At 44.0% G+C, this 21,253-nt stretch overlaps 1 protein-coding gene across 3 annotated transcripts in view; it reads left to right on the top strand.

The window, feature by feature from the left end:
• NICN1 (nicolin 1) overlaps positions 1-21,253 on the top strand; it is an 81,149-nt gene that overhangs the window by 46,836 nt on the left and 13,060 nt on the right. For all 3 annotated transcript variants that reach the window (XM_033925825.1, XM_033925826.1, XM_033925823.1), the window contains exons 4-6: positions 8,396-8,509; positions 11,385-11,456; positions 18,118-18,222. In XM_033925825.1, coding sequence (XP_033781716.1) covers positions 8,396-8,509; positions 11,385-11,456; positions 18,118-18,222 — 291 coding nt within the window. The remainder of the gene's footprint in view (positions 1-8,395; positions 8,510-11,384; positions 11,457-18,117; positions 18,223-21,253) is intronic.

Here is a 21,253-nt window from a genome sequence, read left to right as displayed (position 1 = left end):
GCCGCCGGCTGCACCGAAGGCTACTCAGCCCTTTTGACTCTCTTCCAGGGAGCATAACCGACCTCGTTCTGCATCCTCCTCTTTTTCCCATCGGGGGTCGCCTCCATCATTTTTATCATCGATGGGAAGCTATTACAACCGACCTCTGGGTCCTTTCCATCGTAAGAGAAGGATACTCTCTTTAATTCCATCGGGTCCCTCCGGACCACCCTCCAAGAGAGTATCCTTCCAACTTGACGCAGGCTGCCCTTCTGCTTCAGGAAGCTCAGGCCTTGCTTCGGCTTCGGGCCGTCGAGCCGGTCCCGGTGGACCAGCACAACCGGGGTTTTTACTCCCGGTACTTCCTCATCCCGAAGAAGACGGGCGACCTGCGACCCATACTGGACCTTCGAGTCCTCAACAAGTTTTTGGTCAAGGAGAGGTTTTGCATGCTGACCCTTGCTTCTCTCTACCCCCTCCTCGAGCGGAACGACTGGTTATGCTCTCTGGATCTCAAGGAGGCCTACACTCACATTCCCATTCATCCGGCCTCCCACAAGTTCCTCAGATTTCGGGTGGGACATCTACATCTGCAGTATCGAGTGCTTCCATTCGGCCTGTCCTCGTCTCCCAGAGTCTTCACGAAGTGTCTGGTGGTGGTGGCCACTGCACTCCGGAACAAGGGTCTTCAGGTATTTCCATACCTCGACGACTGGCTCATCAAGGCCCCGTCAGCTCCAAGGGTCATTTCGGCGACCTTGACCACGATCTGCTTCCTGCAGAGCCTAGGCTTCGAGATCAATTTTCCCAAATCTCATCTGCAGCCTACCCAGTCTCTTCCCTTCATCGGGGCGGTACTGGACACCATCCAGCTTCGAGCATTCCTTCCTCCTCAGCGCATGGATGCTCTTCTTCGTCTCTGCCAGTCTGTATCTTCTCGCCAGTCCATCTCAGCGAGACACATGATGGTCCTCCTGGGCCACATGGCCTCTACAGTTCATGTGACGCCCTTTGCCAGGCTCCATCTCAGAATTCCTCAGTGGACCCTAGCTTCTCAATGGACTCAAGTGTCGGACCCATTGACTCGACACATCGTAGTCACTCCTGCTCTTCGGCAATCGCTACTTTGGTGGATGACCTCTTCGAATCTATCCAGAGGTTTGCTGTTTCACACTCCTCCCCACCAGAAGGTTCTCACAACCGATTCCTCGACCTATGCCTGGGGGGCTCATCTGGATGGGCTTCGCACTCAGGGATTCTGGACCAGTGCGGACCGACTCCATCAAATCAATCTTCTGGAGCTCAGAGCCATCTTCTATGCTCTTCAAGCTTTTCAACATCTGCTTCATGACATGGTGGTCCTCATTCGCACAGACAACCAGGTCGCCATGTATTATGTAAACAAGCAGGGGGGCACGGGATCGGCCTCCCTCTGCCAGGAAGCTCTCAGAGTCTGGGATTGGGCGGTTCGCCACAACGCCTTCCTCAAGGCTGTCTACATTCAGGGGAAGGACAATGTCTTGGCAGACAACTTGAGTTGTCTCCTCCAGCCTCACGAATGGACCCTCCATTCCAACCCCCTTCATCAGATCTTTGCACAATGGGGGACACCTCAGATAGACCTCTTTGCGGCTCCCCACAACTTCAAACTGTCTCAGTTTTGCTCCAGGATTTACACTCCTCATCGCCTCGAGGCAGATGCTTTTCTGCTGGATTGGGGAAATCGCTTTCTGTATGCGTTTCCTCCATTTCCTCTCATCCAGAAGACTCTGGTCAAGTTGAGATTCGACCATGCCACCATGATTCTAATAGCTCCTCGGTGGCCCAGACAACCTTGGTTCTCCCTTCTACTTCAGCTCAGCAGCAGGGAGCCGGTCCTTCTTCCAGTGTTTCCTTCGCTACTTACTCAACATCAAGGATCACTACTTCATCCCAACCTGCAGTCTCTCCACCTGACAGCTTGGTTCCTCTCAACGTAACCCCTCACCAGTTTTCCCAGGCGGTGAGGGATGTCTTGGAGGCTTCCAGGAAGCCTGCTACGCGACAATGCTACTCCCAAAAGTGGACTAGATTTTCTTCCTGGTGTGTTTCCAATTCCAAGGAGCCTCAGCGAGCTTCCCTATCCTCTGTGTTGGACTATCTTCTACACCTGTCTCAGTCTGGTCTCAAGTCTACCTCTATAAGAGTCCACCTGAGTGCTATTGCGGCTTTCCATCAGCCTCCGCAAGGGAAACCTCTGTCTGCTCATCCTGTGGTTTCCAGATTTATGAAAGGACTTTTCCATGTCAATCCTCCTCTCAAACCTCCTCCTGTGGTTTGGGATCTCAATGTTGTTCTTTCTCAACTCATGAAGCCTCCGTTTGAACCTCTCAATAGGGCTCCACTTAAGTATCTCACCTGGAAAGTGGTTTTTCTGGTGGCCCTCACGTCTGCTCGTAGGGTCAGTGAGCTTCAGGCCTTAGTGGCGGATCCACCTTTCACAGTATTTCATCATGACAAAGTGGTCCTCCGCACTCATCCGAAATTCCTGCCTAAAGTGGTCTCTGAATTTCATCTCAACCAATCCATTGTACTTCCAGTGTTTATTCCAAAGCCTCATTCTCATCATGGAGAATCAGCTCTTCACACTCTGGACTGTAAACGTGCTTTGGCTTTCTACCTGGATCGCTCCAAACCACACAGAACTGCTCCTCAACTTTTCGTCTCCTTTGATCCAAACAAGTTGGGACGACCTGTATCGAAGCGCACCATCTCCAACTGGATGGCGGCTTGTATCTCTTTCTGCTATGCCCAGGCTGGATTATCCCTTCCCTGTAAGGTTACAGCCCATAAGGTCAGAGCAATGGCAGCCTCTGTAGCCTTCCTCAGATCGACACCGATTGAGGAGATTTGTAAGGCTGCCACTTGGTCCTCGGTTCATACATTCACCTCTCATTATTGTCTGGATACTTTCTCCAGACGGGATGGACAGTTTGGCCAAACAGTGTTACAAAATTTATTCTCCTAAGTTGCCAACTCTCCCTCCATCCCATTGAGGTTAGCTTGGAGGTCACCCACTAGTGAGAATACCTGCCTGCTTGTCCTGGGATAAAGCAATGTTACTTACCGTAACAGTTGTTATCCAGGGACAGCAGGCAGCTATTCTTACGTCCCACCCACCTCCCCTGGGTTGGCTTCTCGGCTAGCTACCTGAACTGAGGAGACACGCCCGGACCATCGGGCGGGAAGGCACTGGCGCATGCGCGGTGCGGGCATCTCAAAACTTCTGAGTTTCTTCAAGCAAGACATGCTTGTGAGACGTCCGTATCGGGGCTCTGTCGGATGACATCACCCACTAGTGAGAATAGCTGCCTGCTGTCCCTGGATAACAACTGTTACGGTAAGTAACATTGCTTTCTATCCCGCCAATACCTTTCAGTTCTAGGCAGTTTACAACAAGAGTTGGTTAATAGATGTAGTATGTGTCGGAATCTGTGGAGGGTTGATCAGGTTTAGTTAGATCATTTGATAAATTTCATGAATAGAAAGGTTTTAAGTTCTTTCCTGAATGTTTTATAGTTGGGCATTATAGTCAGCAGATTGAAGAGGTGGCAGTCTAGTTTCACTGCTCTGGTGGCTAATAGTCCGTCGTATATTTTTTTGCTTTGTATACTTTTGATTGGGCGTGGGTAAAGTGTGCTTGAGTTCTTGGTCTAGATGTGTTTTTCCTGATTAGGCGGTTGCTCAGATAGCTTGGTCAGTTTCCATTTAGGGCTTTGAATAGGGTACAGTAGAATTTGTATTGTATGCGTGCATATACTGGGAGCCAGTGTGAATCTCGGAAGGCGGTGGTAATGTCATATTTTTTCAGCAAGTAAATCAGTCTGAGAGCTGTATTTTGGATTGTTTGTAATTGTTTTAATATGTTGGTATAGGATATTACAGTAGTCCAGGAGTCCTAGCATTAGCGCTTGTACCAAGAGTTTTAATTGTTTGTTGTTGAAGTATTTTCGGATTTGCCTTAGGTTGCACATGGTTGCAAATGCCTTCTGGATCGTTTTGCTGATTTTGAAGTTGAATGGTGCATCCTTTCTCTATCATTATTCCCAGCAGTTTTAGGTTGGGTTGCATGGGGTATGTGATGGAGTCTATTTCTAGGTTTGTTATGGTTGGAGTTTTGTTTTTTTCTAGAAGTAAGAAATTGGTTTTGTCTTGATTCATCTTTAATTTGTGGTCTCTCATCCATTTTGACACTGTTTCTAGTACAGTGTTTGTTTGTTGTGTTGGGGTTGGTTTGGTCGAAAGGCAGGAGGATGGTGATGTCATCTGCATAGCTGTATGAAATTATGCCTATTTCATCTAAGCGTGTGCCAAGTGTGACTATGTAAAGGTTGAAGAGTGTTGGAGATAGTGGGGAGCCTTTGGGGACTCCGCAGGGGTTGTTCTAGGATTTCGACTGTTCCTTGTTTGCTTTAACTCTGTATTTTCAGAGGAATCCTTCAAACCAATTGTAGACTCTGCCTGTGATTCCTATTGCCTCCAGTGTTTGTAGTAGGATGTTGTGATCTACTAACTAGGTCAAATGCCGCTGTGAGATCGAGTTGTATGAGTAGCATTTTTTTGCCTTTACTTAGGTGTTGTTTGGCTGTGTCTAAGAGGGAGACTAGTAGTGTTTCTGTGCTGTAGTTGCCTCTGAAGCCTGATTGTGAGGGGTGCAGTATGTTGTGGTTTTCTAAGTATTCGGTGAGAAGTTTTGCTACGAGGCCTTCCATTAGCTTGACGTAAAGCGGTATGGAGGCAATAGGTCTCTAATTGGATGGCTGATCTGCAGCTCACTTTGGGTCTTTCAGGATAGGGGTTATAATGATTTCGGATAGGTCTTGTGGGAATTGGCCCTCTGTTAGCATGTAACTGATCCACTGCATGAGGTGGGAGCAGAATTTAGTGCTGGCTGCTTTTAACAGATATGGGGAGCAGTGGTTGAGGTCGCAGGCTGCATGATTGTAGTTGTTCTGGAGTCTTTCTAGGTTGGGCCATTGTAAGTTTGAGAAGTCTGACTAGTTTCTGTCTGCTGAGTAGGCCTCTTTTTCTATGGATGGTAGTGAGATGGCTTGGGGTCCCGGTGAAAGTGTTTCTGGCTGTTGAGATCTTGTTGCTGAAGAATTCAGCCAGTTGGTTTGCTGTGGGGGGAGGGGCAGTATTGGTGGCTAGGTAGGGTTTGGTGTCTGTGAGTTCCTTTAGTAGTTTGAAAAGTTTTTGGGTGTCTTGGATTTCTGTGCCTATTTGACTGGTATAGTATGATTTTCTTTTTTCTTTTAGCTTTTGTTTGTATTGTTTCTTCAGTGTTCTCCAGGTTGTTTTTGTGTGTTCTTGTTGTCTTTTCTCCATTCTCTTTCAAGACGTCTGCATTGTCGTTTGAGTTGTAGTAGTTAATTGTCAAACCATTTGTCTGAGCGTCTGCAGATTCTGGTTTTTATTTGTGGTTGTCTCATGTCTTCATAGATGGCTGTGCTAAGAGTACGCCAGTGGGGTTGCCATCTTGGATCATGGTGTCTACTTTGTTCCAGAATTTAAGTGGGTCAATCTTTTTGTGTGTTTCGTATGTTAAGCTTTGGTTATTTTGTTTGGTTTTGCCCTGTGTCCAATTGATTTTGATGGCGTATCTGTAGTGGTTTGACCAGAGGGTGCGAGATCAAGTTCCGTTTGTGGTGTGTATTTCTTGTGTGGTGGATGTTTGGGACATGAAGGCAGCTATGTCGAGTTGGTGGCCCTTTTCGTGTGTGGTTTGTGGGTCCAGGGTTTTGAGGAATGCGAGGAGGTTTTCTGTTTGATTGGAAGATTTGTCTTCTAGGTGCAGGTTAAGATCGCCCAGGATTAGGTTGTATGTTGATGAGGGAGCTTTTGAGTATAAATTCTTTGAATCCTGATTTTGCTTTGTTCCATTTTCCTGGTGTTATGTAGCAAAGTTCCTTTGAGTGTGCGGCTCGATAGTTGGCAGGCGAGTAGATTCATGTGTGGGGTGAAGGTTTGTCCTGTAGGGCTATATTTAGAGTGTTTTTGGCTAGGATGGCTAGTCCTCCCCCTCGTTTTTTGTCTCTGCAAACTTCTTGTATTTTGTAGCCTTGTGGATAAACTTCTGTTATTCTGGGGTCAGCATCTGAGATTAGCCATGTTTCTGTGAGGAAATGACTTCTGTATCTTTTTGAGGATTTCTTTTAAGAGGAATTAATTTAAGATTACGCCTATTATATTAGGATAGATTTATCCTTTTATTTCTTATATTGTTTTGTTAATATTGATGGGATTTTTGTAGATTGCCTGAATTATGGACATTGTAACTTTTTCTTGGATTCCCATATCTCTTATATTTGTTGGATATTATATTAAAATTCTAAATAAAAGTAAAAAAAAAAGATGACAGCAGGAGGGATGCCCAGTCCCTCCTGCTCTCCAGGCCTTTCTCTCCAAAATGGCGGGCCTTTCCATTGCATCCCCACTAACTAGCAGCACTGTGTACACCTCCATCTCCCCTACCTAGAAAGATGACACCCAGACACTATCCCGGTTGTGCCACACAGTCCTCAGATACATACAGCAACAGTAATCCTCACTCAGGCACTTCAACCCCTCAGACCATGCAGACCCACATTGGGCTGATATTATCAGCACAATCAGCACTCACTCTGCAGCTCTTAGTACACTGTACAAACAGACAGACAGACAACACAGCGACATAGAGTACAGTGAGTGGCCGGGAGTGGAATGGTGGGTGAGAGACAAGTAGCAGGTAGGAGGGGTGGGGGACTGGGGAAGCTAAGGTATGAGAAAGGAGTCGGGCAGAGGAGCAAGGCAGGTAAGGTGAAGTTTGATACAAGGACCAAACAGGCAATACAGCACTAAGCTTCTTGCTCTCTGGTCTTCGCTAGTGGGTCAAAAGACAATATGAGGCTTTTAAAAGAGGTCTAACTCTGGGCATGTATTCGCACACCTAGACAAATCCTTCTGCTATGCCCACAGAACACCTACATTGTCTTTCTTTTGGGTACTAGTATTGTGTGATGCTTTTGATTATATTCTTTGGATGTTCCATACATAGGTGGCTGTCCATTCCCCATTATATTGTTTTTTGGACATTTAATTTTTTTGAAAATGAGCCCATATGTGTCCTATTGTCCACAGAGAACATCTGCTACAGGTAAATAACCTATGCTTTCCCTATGTATATCAGAAAATTGTGAAACAACAAAAAAATCGGATAAGGGCAAAGAGCAGACTAACAATTAGAATAAAGGAGGGAGCAAAGAAGTCAAATATTAGGCAAGTTGATGTTTTGAGTATTCTAATATGCTCAGCAACTAGCAGGGAAGAAATACTTTGCAGAATAGCACTTGGTCGCTCTTCAGTGAAGGCTCTCGACAAAGTATTCATTTTCTCAGTGATCAATTCTGGATGTGAAAGCTGGACAGAAAGAAGATTGACTCGTTTGTGCTGGAGAAGGATTTTAAGCGTGTCGTGCACTGCCAGAAGACATCAAACCAGCTATGCCACTCGATGAAGAGAAAGATCATGTTTGGGAATAATAATAATAACTTTATTTTTGTATACCGCCATACCCAAGGAGTTCTAGGCGGTTTACATTAGATTAACAAAAAATTACAAGTGGTTTAAAAACAATTGAACACTAATTAGAAGCAAACAATAAATAACAAGTGGTTCGAAAACAATTGAACAATATTAGGAGCAAGGAGGTAGAATGAAGTTAGGAGAGAGAGGGGGGAGTAGGTTAGGGGGGGAGGGGGTGGGTAGGTTGGGAAAAGAGAGGTGGAAGGGGGCAGGAGGAGATTGTTGTTCATTGGAGAGGGGTGTTAGGTGTCTTGTCCATGGAATAGGTGAGTTTTGAGAGATTTTCTAAACCCGAGGTAGGTGGGGGCCTCAAGGACAATTTGGGCTAGCCATGGGTTCAGTTTGGCAGCCTGGAAGGCAAAAGTTTTATCAAGGAATCTTTTGTAGTGACATAGTTTTAGGGAGGGGAAGGCGAAGAGCTGAATTCTGCGGGAGTGCTTGTTTATGTGATTCAGATAGAAGTGAGGGTTTAAGTAGCTTGGGGATAGGCCAAATACTGTTTTATAGCAGAAGCAGACAAATTTGAATAGGACTCTGGATCAAAGGATCAAAGGAACCAGGGAAAGAGAGTGACCCGCAATCAGATGGCTTGCAGATGACACTGAAGGACCTTACCGGACTAGCACAAAACTGATTTCTTTTTCGATTTGTAATTCATCAACTCGCTAGGACTCAAACACTAACTAATGTGCTTAGCAAACAGGACTTAGGTCATATGTGCAAGCGTAGCTGTAAGAACCTCATTTTACATAGCAATGAGAGTGCATATAGCTAAAGGGTAGTCACTGTGGCTTTTCTTTTTACTTTTGCACAGATGCTTTGTGATCTTGATCAGGTAACATCTCTGCGTCTAATCCTGCGACAGCCCTCACCAGTGTGGTTAAATTTCAGCTTAGAGGAGATACAGATATACCAGTGTGGGCAAGAGGTGAGTAACAGCCTCTCCCCTGTCTTTCATTGTGCATGCATTTAGAAATAGAGGGCTAAGTTTTGCTGTTAGACTAAGTTTAGGTTCTATGCCTGTACCAGAAGTCATATAATCTGTACTATTCGAGTTGACTGGCCTGACTCTGAATAATATCTTTCTACACCACCACTAAATGATCACTGGGATGCTGTGCAGACGTAAGGCCTAGCGCTTGGTCGTCTTCCATCAGACCACTAAGATTTAATTCTTACATTAGGCTGCTCTGCTCTGAGTCTGCTGCAGCCAGGACTGAAAAGTCAGTTCAGGTTTTATAGCAACATGCAGTTGTCATCCAAGGAGAGCACTTGAAACCGATCCAAGGAGTTGCGTTCTTTAGTCCAGGTTATTTCAGGTTTAGTCCAGGTTTAGTATTTCAGGTTTAGTCCAGGTTATTTCTGAAACATTTGTGTATCAGTTGCTGATCTAGGGTAACTCCTAGGATTTTAATGGTAGTGTTAATTGGGAAGTCCGTTCCATTTAGGTTAATAGCCGATTCTGTTGGTTTGTTTTTTTGGGGAGGCCATAAATATCTTGATCTATTCCGGGTTTAGCTTTAGTTTGGAGTTTGTTGACCGTTGTTCTATGTAGTTGATGATTGATGAGATGAAGTGTTTGGTTTGGGTTGACAGTGTAGAGATGAGAACGATGATTGTGATGTCATCTGCGTAAATGTATGATTGGAGGTTCAGTTTGGAAAGTTCCTGGTCTAAGGAGGACATGTTTAGGTTAAATAGGGTGGGGAATAAAGGGAAGCCTTGAGGGACACCACAGGGGTTGGTCCAGATCTGGGAGTAGGTTTGCTCACTGGCGACTTGGTAGGATCGGTTTCTTAGGAAGCCTCTAAACCTGGTCTGGTATATGGTCTGAAATACCTATGGTGTCTAGCCGGTTGAATAGGATATCATGGTCCACCAGGTCGAAGGTGCTGCTGAGGTCAAATTGGAGTATTAGTGTGTGTTTCCCTGAGCTGAGTAGTTGTGCGATGTGATCAGTGATGGAGGCTAAGGCTGTTTCAGTGCTGTGGTGTGAGCGGAATCCCAATTGGTATTCGTGAAGTATTGAGAATTTATCTAGGTAGTTTGTAAGGGCAGCGTTGATTAGGCCTTCCATCACTTTGGTGTAGAGGGGGATGTTGGCTACTGGTCTGTAGTTGGATGTTGTTGATATGGGGTCTTTGTGGTTCTTTACAATGAGCGAGATGAGGATATGGCCAAGATAGGTTGGGAATTCGCTGTTTGCCATTAGATGAGAGATCCAGTCGAAGAGCATGGTGGGTGGGCAGTTGACTAGGTGGGAGGGATACAAAACAACAAAATAACTTATTACAAAAACAATAGAAACTAACAAGATTCATAAGGGAGAGGATGAACTACAAGAATATCAAGAAAAGAGCACACTGAAAGTACAAATCAAAAAGAGAGGAGGGAATTCATTTGGGCTGCCTGTAAAGATTCAAGAAAAGAGGTTAGGAAGAAGAGCAGGCATTAGTGCTCGAGGGCATCTCTAAATAGGAAACTTTTTAATGCTCCTTTAAATTTATCTAGACTTGGTTCCTTCCTAATATAAGGGGGGTAAGGAGTTCCAGATAAGGGGAACAGTTACTGCGAAGGAAGTAGTACGGCGGGTGCAGAGTGGGAACAAAAAGTAGATTTGGGGAGGATGATCTAAGAACTCTAATGGGCACATGAGGAATAAGTAATTTATCAATGAAGGCTGGTTCTCTGGATTTGAGTGCTTTGAATGTGGGTAATGCAATTTTGAAATTAATTCTATGAGGAACGGGAAGCCAGTGAGCGTTTTTAAATGGAGGGTAGACATGGTCATATTTTTTGGAGTTGGTAATGATTTTAATGGAAGTATTTTGGATTAATTTAAGTCATCTGGTTTCTTTTTCTAGGATTCCTTTATAAAGAGAATTACAGTAGTCAATTTTAGAGATAACCAGTGAATTAACTAAGATATTTAGAGACGATGGCTCCAAGAAACTAGCTAGGGATCTAATCATTCGCAGTTTGTGGAAGCAGTTTTTGACTACAGCACCTATCTGATTGTGGAAGTTTAACTTGTTATCAATGATTACTCCCAAGATTTTGGGTGAATTAATTTCTTCTATTGGACAGTTGTCAATGTAGATTGCTGAGGATAAGTGGATTTCATCTTTCCATGGGAAAAGAAGACAATTTGATTTAGATGTGCTCAGTGATAACATGTTATCTGTAAGCCATGTTTTGATGTTAGTTAATTTTAAGTTGATGTCATGGATTTTGTTCTTGTTGGAGGGGTCAATCGGATGGATGAGTTGAATATCGTCTGCGTAAGCATAGGACGTGGAGCCTATAGATTGGCATATTGTTAGTAGTGGAGCTAGATAGATATTGAAAAGTAGGGGGAAAGGATAGAACCTTGAGGAATGCCGAAGTGATTATTGTAAGATTTTGATGAAGATTCATTAAACGTCACAGTAGAGAAGCGGTTAGTGAAAGAAGAGCAGAACCATTGTAGAACCTGTTCTATGATCCACAGGAATGTAATAATGTGGAGCTTGAGTTTGCCAACAGGGTATTGTATGATGGTTCGTACTGTCTCCCCCCAGGGGCTGTGAATTCAACTGCTAGTATGATTTTTGCAAATTGCTCCTGCTTTCCCTGCACCCCAGGATTCTTTCTTTCATCTCCATTAGCAATTGCCATAAGCACTAATGTAGCTTACGGAGTAAAAAATATGGACGTGTGGTGGGGGATAAGAGCCCCAGTTATTGACGCCAATAATTGTTACACTCTCCAGTACTAAAGTTTTGAATTATTTTTGATGCCTTCTGATCTTTGTTCCCCTTCAGAATCCACAGAAAAAATTTCCCTTGTGGCTTTCTTGTCTTCTGTCTCAAGAGCAGCCGATAAAGGTGCACAATGTAAGTACTATACTGATTTCCATAGGAATCCTTTCAGTTATGTCAGAGAGAATTCATGAAGAGGTCATGGACTGGTTTTTGAGTTTGTCTACTGTATTCCATAGATTAGAAATAAGTAACTCATTGGCAATGTGCATCTCTGGTTCAGTTTCCAGTTCAGGTCTATAGCCTGGGTGAACGTGGACTTCAGATACTGTATTCTCTGAGGACATTATCTGTGGATGCTACTCAGTTTAAAAATCTTTTGGTAACGTTTCAAAATGCATCTTTAGTTTTGGTCACATTTTTGCGAGCTCTTCTACACTTGCCTTTCCGTTTGGATTGAGTGGGTACCATTTAGTTTTCCTCCCCTATCTGAGTTAGTGGTGATTTTACGTTTCCTTTGGATTTGAAGGTTCAAGGTTTATTTACTGATTGACTGCTTTGGATAAAGCCATCAAAGCGGTTTACATGATAGTAATGTTAATAGAGTAGCAAGCTTGCTATGTCCCACAGGATCCTGAGGTTGATGCAGTGCCACATGTCAGGGAATCAAAATCAGGTGTTAAAAGTTAACTGAAATAAAGGTTGCGAGAGAGGACTCTAGGGAGAGACATAGGAATGTCTGTCCCACTACCGTATTTTCACGCAAATAACGCGCACCCGTATAAAACGCGCACACGGGTATAGCGCGCAGAAATCACGATGATATGTACAAAAACTTTGGTATACCGCGCTCACGGGTATACCGCGCATGCTGCCCGACGCTCCTTTCGCCCGCCCTGACTTTCCGACTCTCCGTTCACCCCCCCTGACTTCCGTGCACTGTCCCCCCTTGAAGGTCTGTCCCCATCCTGAAAGCCTGATGCCCCCCCCAGACGTCCGATACATCCCTCCCCCCGAAGGACCGCCGACTCCCCAACAATATCGGGCCAGGAGGGAGCCCAAATCCTCCTGGCCACGGCGACCCCCTAACCCCACCCCGCACTACATTACGGGCAGGAGGGATCCCAGGCCCTCCTGCCCTCGACGCAAACCCCCCTCCCTCCAACGACTGCCCCCCCCCAAGAACCTCCGACCGCCCCCCCCAGCCGACCCGCGACCCCCCCTGGCGACCCCCACGACCCCCCACCCCCCTTCCCCGTACCTTTGGTAGTTGGGCCAGAAGGGAGCCCAAACCCTCCTGGCCACGGCGACCCCCTAACCCCACCCCGCACTACATTACGGGCAGGAGGGATCCCAGGCCCTCCTGCCCTCGACGCAAACCCCCCTCCCCCCCAACGACCGCCCCCCCCAAGAACCTCCGACCGCTCCCCCAGCCGACCCGCGACCCCCCTGGCGACCCCCACGACCCCCCCCACCCCCCTTCCCCGTACCTTTGGTAGTTGGCCGGACAGACGGGAGCCAAACCCGCCTGTCCAGCAGGCAGCCAACGAAGGAATGAGGCCGGATTGGCCCATCCATCCTAAAGCTCCGCCTACTGGTGGGGCCTAAGGCGCGTGGGCCAATCAGAATAGGCCCTGGAGCCTTAGGTCCCACCTGGGGGCGCGGCCTGAGGCACATGGTCGGGTTGGGCCCATGTGCCTCAGGCCGCGCCCCCAGGTGGGACCTAAGGCTCCAGGGCCTATTCTGATTGGCCCACGCGCCTTAGGCCCCACCAGTAGGCGGAGCTTTAGGATGGATGGGCCAATCCGGCCTCATTCCTTCGTTGGCTGCCTGCCGGACAGGCGGGTTTGGCTCCCGTCTGTCCGGCCAACTACCAAAGGTACGGGGAAGGGCTACACTAATTTCCAAAATGTCTGATTCGGCTCTTAGGCCTGAGCATCCGCTAGGAGTTTTGTGAAGTTTTTATCTTTTTCCTTTACTATTGAGCCATTTGACAATGCCCCCAGAAGACGAAGTGCCAAGTGTAACAGGGTCATTTCTAGCATGGACCCCCATAATTGGTGTTTGGAGTATTTTGGCCCTGATTTGTTCTCTGTTTCAAAATGCAGAATAGCAGATGATGGCAGATAAAGACCCAAATGGTCTCCTGCTGATGCAGATAATCCTGTAGCCAAGAGATACAGCTGCAGTATGCTTTTGCACTGAGGATCTATCTCTAGGAGCTTCATCCCAGAAGGGAGGAGTTATGACAATTGTTGTAGTGGGAGATTCAATCATTAAGCATGTAGATAGCTGGGCGGCTGGTGGGCGTGAAGACTGCCTGGGCACTTGCCTTCCTGGTACGATGGTGGCAGACCTCGCACGTCACTTAGATAAGATATTAGATAGTGCTGGGGAGGATCCGGCTGTCTAGGTTCATGCAGGTCCTAATGACAAGCTGAAATCCAGATACTCCAGGGTAGCATTTTCAGAAGGCCAGAAAAAGTGATTTGGGTAGAGGCCACAGTCTGCGAATTGCTGGACATTGCAGCCTTAGAGCCCATCCCGGAGCAAGACTTGGGCTTTGGGAGATATTCTATATACTTCATTGTTCCAAAAGAGTGGCTCCGAAGATTGGAGGCTGATCCTGGAACTCAGTGCGCCTCGCTTCTGAATGGAGACCCAGATACCAAAGGCCACTACCGCTCCTGTTTTTAAATGCAATGATAGATTCAGAGACAGAAAAAAAAATGATATCCATTGAAAGAAAATCAATTTCTACGCACCATGTTGGTTGAAGCATCTAGGGGTCTGATGTAATTTCCACAAAACCAGCACACTGGTTGATCTTTTCTATCACAGAATATTTTTATATGCATACAGCTGTGTGTTGTTGTTTTTTATTCATTAGTTTTTTGTTTTTTTTTATAATTCTTTATTCATTTTTAATCATTCAACAAGTGTACAATAAAAAGTGATACATAGGTTCAAAAACAACACTTGATAAATCTATCAAGATAATAACAATTGTATATATATATAAATCCCTCTCCCCCCTCCCTTTCAATACTATTATTCATTAGTTTTAAAGCTTGTATTAGTTACTTAGAATTTTATTATGTATGATGTTATTATATTGTATGCTCAGTACCTATTGTGTAAACCACTATGAACTTCTGGTTAGGCGGTATATACAAATAAATTATTATTATTAACCACCAAAATAGTACATTATAGGACAGTGTATCGCAAACTGTGTGCCTCCTGAGATTTCAAAGTCATCCGCGCCGGCAGTCAGCTGGCGCGGATGACTCTCCTCCTGGATCCCTCCACCGAAGCGGCCAGATTGGCCTCTGCGTATGCGCATGATGTGTTTAGTGTGCCACACACGGTTGTAGGAGATCCTTTATTGTATGTCTATGGGCCCAGCTACAAATCCACGTAGACCTTGTTTGTCTTGGTTTTACACATCAAATCGGCCTAACCTTTGTTTCTTTTAATCTTGTCATATCGTCTAGTGTTTTAGCTTGGGAGGTTAATTCACTTGACTATGGATTCCGAAAACACACCTGACACATTTGTAATTTCAAAATTCTTTTTTTTTTTTAAATCTTTATTCATTTTTAAAACTTATAATAAGTATATCTTCAAATAAAAACATTTACACTTAAATACAACACTTAATATTCTGCAATAATCCATTTTAAAACTTATCTCCCCTCTCCTCCCCTTCCATAACAAATTCAAAACACATAGAACATATAATAAATTATTTCCTAACATTCCTTACAATTATAAAATTCTATTATTTTAAATGAGAAATGTTTTAGTTGCACATTACCTATTTAAAACGTTACACAAAAAAACAAGTGCACTTCTAACTAAAAGATTGTAAAATAAAGCCATATTTTTTTCTGTTACATGTTTTATTTTAAGAGCATAAGAATTGCCGCTGCTGGGTCAGTCCAGTGGTCCATAGTGCCCAGCAGTCTGCTCACACGGCAGCCCTTAGGTCAAAGACCAGTGCCCTATTTGAGTCTAACCTTGTCTTGAATCCCTGGAGGGTGCTTTCCCCTATAACAGCTTCTGGAAGAGCGTTCCAGTTTTCTACCACTTCCTTACGTTTGTACGGAATCTATCCCTTTTTAGCTTTAGTGAGTGCCCTCTCGTTCTCTCCACCTTAGAGATGGTGAACAATCTCTCTTTCTCTACTAAGTCTATTCCCTTCATTATCTTGAATGTTTCGATCATGTCTCCTCTTTACAAGGGAGAAGAGGTCCAGTTTCTCTAGCCTCTCGCTGTATGGCAACTCCTCCAGCCCCTTAACCATTTTTGTCGCTCTTCTCTGGATCCTTTCAAATAGTACTATGTCCTTTTTCATGTCCCGGTACAGCAACATGATAATCGATCAGCCACTCAAAAATGTTTAAAGAAATATAGTTCATTCTCATTCAGAAAAAGGCATTCCACTCAGTGTCCCCAAGCTCCATTGAGTTCAATTTATAAATCCAATGCTGTTCATGTTGTCTCAGTAACTTTCTCACATCTCCGCCCTGTGACATCAACTGTATTTGGTCTAGTATCATACTTGCTTCCCGTAGCAGTCACTTGCATTTCAGGTGTTAGACAAAACCTGTTTCCGCTAATGTCATCAGAAAGTGCATTTCTGGCACATTAGTCAACTTGTTTCCACTGACATCATCAGAAAATGAATTTTCAGAGGTCAGGACCTCCCCCCCCCCATTTCTGCTGACTTTATCAGAAAGCGGCAGAGGTCATTTCTGCTGATGTAATCAGAAAGTGCATTTCCAGTGACATCGACATTGGGTGTTACTTTAGGGGAGGGCAGTGGTTGGAGCTTGGGCAGAGCTACCAACATCCATCCCTATGGGAGAAGGCGTGGCATGGGCAAGATGTGGGACTGGGCCTGGGCTGGTGTGGGCAGTACATGGGCAAGGTCCAGGCGTTGTCTAACCCGGAAGTGAACACTGATTGGTCGATCCTTAGCTCACCTGTCAATCAGTTTGACATGTAGTGTACCCATTATACTTCTGCGTGCTAATGTAGCTGGTACAGGAAGTATGATTGTTATGTCGTCTACATAAGTGAAATGTTTTATTTGTACGAGATCTAGGTTGCATTGAAAGGTTGAACACTGATGGTAAAATTGGGGATCCCTGGGGGACCCCGCTGGGAGGGTGTCAAATGTCAGAAAGTGCACCATCCTTACATACAGCATAGTGCCAAGTGGTTTGGAAAACTTGGCACCAGGAGAGGACCGGGCCACTAAATCCAAAATCACTAAAGATCTTGGATATTTGATCAAAGTGTACTAGGTCAAATTTGATTATGATTGTGCTTTGGCCCTTGCTTAGTAGCTCTTTGCCATATGTTACTAGTGCTGTGATCACCGTCTCAGTTATGTGATTTTTCCTGAATCCCGATTGTGAAGGGTGGAGGATATTAAAGCGTTGTAAGTAGCATTTGAGTTGTTCTGTGACATATCCTTCCATCATTTTGATAAATAGGGGGATGGAAGCTACTGGCCAATAATTGGTCATATCAGAGGGGCTGAGTTTTGGGTTTTTGGAAATGGGTGTTAAAATAATTCTGCCTCCTGATAGTTGAGCCATTTGGTTGGGGGCTGCTTTGATCAGGTAAGGTGGGCAGGTGTCAAGGCTGCAATATGCTTTGGAATATTTTAGGAGAAGCCATTTTGTATCTTTGAATTTAATTTGTATTTCCATAGTTAGTTTTATTGCAGTGGGGGGTAGCTGGTGTCGTGTGGATTGAATCTTTGTTTTAAAATAGTTGGCTTTTGGAATAGAGGGGTTGTCGCCATTTCTGATCTTGTTCATCATCTAATATTGAGGACAGTTTGTTGATTTTAAGATTATCTTCTGAACTGATTTGTTTAGAGTAGGATTCTTTCTTCTTTTGCATCAGTAGTGATTTATATTCTAGGATTCTCTTGTGTCACTTGGTCTATTTCAAACGTAAGAAATAATGGGCAACAAAACAGTTAATTTAATCTGTGTTTTCTTATGTTGGGACCAAATTCACTTTTCATTTATGGATACAAAATTTAAATAAATTTGAATGATTTACCCTTGAAACATGCAGTGTTTCGCCAGAAAAGGTATGTTTTATGAGGCAGGGATGCAGTTCTGATATAACATGGAGTCACAACACAGTTGAAGAGTTTGGACCCCATCTATGGTGTATTTGAAAAAATTTTTATCATCTAAAGATACCATAATTTCGACTTTAATGGATTATATGTATAAGAATGTCAAGTGCTGTATATTTTATTAGTAATGTAATGTTTTAATATTAATCACTTGTTTGTCAGTTAATAAAAAATAAAAAATTTTTAAAAAGAGAAGATTTTAAGAAAGCAACATTACTCGCCTGTAGCAGATGTTCTCTAAGGACAGCAGGACACATCCCTCCCCTCCAATCTAGGACTTGGATTCAGTCAGTCTACGTTAGGCTGTTTGGTTACATTTGCGTAGAACGCTGGGGAGTGTTTTTGATGAGAGTTCCATCAGAGGACATCACCCAGATGTGAGGAAGTGTCCTGCTGTCCTGTAACACCGGCTACAAGTGAGTAACCAACCACATAACACACAGAAATATACATACAGAAGGAAAGATGATTGGAAGAAGGAGAAGTTGACATAGAAAGAATAAAAGGGTTAAGATTGAAAAGGCAGAGGAAGGAAAAACGAAATGGCATAGGTTAGGGGGTAGCTTTTGGAAATGTGTGTTTTAATGATTTAGCAATGCGTTTTGAATGTTTGTTTCTGGTTTCCAGGAGCTTCCTGATACAGAGAAAGTATCTTCAGAAGTGCAGCAGATGTGGGTGTTAACTGAGGTCATACAAACCAATGAAACAGGAGCTCGCATTGGCCGCTTTGATGTAAATATGCTCTGTTTTCCTGAAGAAACTCTTATTATGTTAGTCACAGGGCTTCATATTATGATTTTTGATGTTTTTTTAGAGGTATTTCCTGTGAAAATGTTTGGAAAAAAAACTTTGTGCATAGAAAACCAAACCAAAAAAACATGCTGAGTCAGACCAAAATCCATTGAGCCCAATATCCTCTTTGACAGTGGCTAGACCGGGCCACAATTTTATGACGGCTTAAAAAAAGTTAATAGCTGTTCTCATAAAACTCATTTTCAGGAACACGTTAACTGATGATTTTTTACAGACTTCTCCAGGAAAGTGTCCAGACTTTTTGAACCCTGCAGTGTTACTTATTCTACAGCTCGTAATTATGTGCTGCTTGAAAAGTTTTCTACAATTTTCAGTCTGTAGGCCATTAGTTTTATGGAGTATTCTCTTGTTCTGGTGTATGAAAGGTTAACAGTTCCTTATTTTACTGTTTTCCCCACTCATGATTCCTACTTTTTCAGATGTTGCTGAGATCATATCCAAAATTGAACTTTGGTTTTCATTATTTCTGACCGGATAAATATTCACTATTTGAAATAAAACAAGGAGAAAATTAAGTTTCTATTATTTAAGAAAGGAAAAGATGATACAAAGGATATATCCTTTATAATAAATCTGAATTATAAATTAGAGGCTTTCTTGAAAAATTTGGGGATCATAGTTGATCAAAATCTAACTCGCATCTCAGGTGAACAATCTTGTGAAAAATTGTTTATGGATTATGTGCAAATTACATAGAGTTAGAAAATATTTTTAGCTAGACAATTGTCAAATGATTGTTTAGGCTTTCATATTATCCAAACTGGATTATTGTAGCGCAGTATATGTGAGCTGTTCAACCAATGTATTAAGGAAGCTGCAAACTATACAAAATACGGTCATTCATTTGGTTTGCTCTCTTGGTAAGTTTGATAAGGTTACACCAAGTTATATCAAGCTTCACTAGTTGCTAATAGAAACAAGAATTTATCTTAAAATATTCTCTTGCTTTTAAGATACTCTTATCATATATGATAGGTTTGGCTAAAACAATACATTCTAACTATGGAATTGAAAATCCTATATAATAAAACGCTAGTCGCGCATGTGCACTCCTTTCGGCGTGCTTCCATGATCAGTAGGTCTGTGGCCACAGGAGTGCGCATGCGCGAATCCCCAGCACCTACCTACACTCGCCGGAAGGACTGGACCCCAGCGCTGGACATCCTGCTCTCCTGTCGGCTCCTCTCACGAGCCGCACCAGCGTCGGAGAAGGCTTCCGACGCTGGCGGGGATGGAGAGGAGCCGCGGCGACACCTGAAGGGGCGGGAAGGGAAGCGCCGAAAAAAGACTCCAGCTGCTACTTTCTTCACGGTCCCGACTCCAAACGCCGATTCAAGCAGCGTGTGCAGCACTCTACACACGCTGCTTCGGGGCCTTCTACTGCCCTGATTTGCTCTACCGTGTCTCTGATGATGTCATCAGGAACGTGCCAGAGTAAATCAGGGCAGTAGAAGGCCCCGAAGCAGCGTGTGTACAGTGCTGCACACGCTGCTGGAGTTGCAGGTTTGTCGGGAAAGGGGAGCAGGAGAGAAGACATGCACAGCCACTTGCAGCAGGGGCTTAGAGGGCAAGAGAGCTGCAATTGGACAGACTGAGGAAGGAAATGTTCAGATAAAGAAGGGCTGAGACTGAAGAAGGAAAGAAAATTGGAGAGACTGAGGTAGGATATGTTCAGAGAAAGAAGGGCTGAGACTGAAGAAGGAAAGAAAATTGGAGAGACTGAGGTAGGAAATGTTCAGAGAAAGAAGGGCTGAGACTGAAGAAGGAAAGAAAATTGGAGAGACTGAGGTAGGAAATGTTCAGAGAAAGAAGGGCTGAGACTGAAGAAGGAAAGAAAATTGGAGAGACTGAGGTAGGAAATGTTCAGAGAAAGAAGGGCTGAGACTGAAGAAGGAAAGAAAATTGGAGAGACTGAGGTAGGAAATGTTCAGAGAAAGAAGGGCTGAGACTGAAGAAGGAAAGAAAATTGGAGAGACTGAGGTAGGAAATGTTCAGAGAAAGAAGGGCTGAGACTGAAGAAGGAAAGAAAATTGGAGAGACTGAGGTAGGAAATGTTCAGAGAAAGAAGGGCTGAGACTGAAGAAGGAAAGAAAATTGGAGAGACTGAGGTAGGAAATGTTCAGAGAAAGAAGGGCTGAGACTGAAGAAGGAAAGAAAATTGGAGAGACTGAGGTAGGAAATGTTCAGAGAAAGAAGGGCTGAGACTGAAGAAGGAAAGAAAATTGGAGAGACTGAGGTAGGAAATGTTCAGAGAAAGAAGGGCTGAGACTGAAGAAGGAAAAAAAAATAGGAATAAATACCTACAGGGAAACACAAGATCAGGAGCATACAGAGAAAAAAATACAGCATAGAGGTTTGCAGGAATAAGGAACACATAGAGAAAGTAGAGCAGAGACCCCTGCAAGAAGAGAAAAAGAGCAAAGAGACTGAGGATGAGAAAGAGAGCAGACATGCTTGCAGGAGAAAAAGCGAGGCAGTAATGTTACAGCTGGAGAGTGCAAAGTGAGGAAGAAAGCAGAGACAGCGCTACACAGGGAAATGGAGGGGGAGAGAGACAGAAAGAAAAAAAAAAAAGACAGACATATATTCTAGCACCCGTTAATGTAACGGGCTTAAAGACTAGTAATTAATATTTCCATCATGTAATGGTGTAAAGTAAAGATCTTTCAGCCACTTTCTCCTACTGGGCTCCTAAATTATGGAATATATTACTACCATATATTACTAAGATAACAAATTATAATGTATTTTGTTCTGTTACCAAGACCATACTATCTAATTGACTGAAACCCATTAATCCCCACCCGGGTAATCAGCTTTGTTGTAAACCTAAACTTGGTCTTGAATTTCTGACCTTGTAATTCCTGGAATGACTCTATCCAGCTTCTTACTTTCTATAAGAACATAAGAAGTCGCCTCTGCTGGGTCAGACCAGTGGTCCATCGCGCCC

Source organism: Geotrypetes seraphini, chromosome 17, assembly GCF_902459505.1.
Source record: "Geotrypetes seraphini chromosome 17, aGeoSer1.1, whole genome shotgun sequence".
Classification (NCBI taxonomy): domain Eukaryota; kingdom Metazoa; phylum Chordata; class Amphibia; order Gymnophiona; family Dermophiidae; genus Geotrypetes; species Geotrypetes seraphini.
This window is presented reverse-complemented; position numbering and strand designations above follow the sequence as displayed.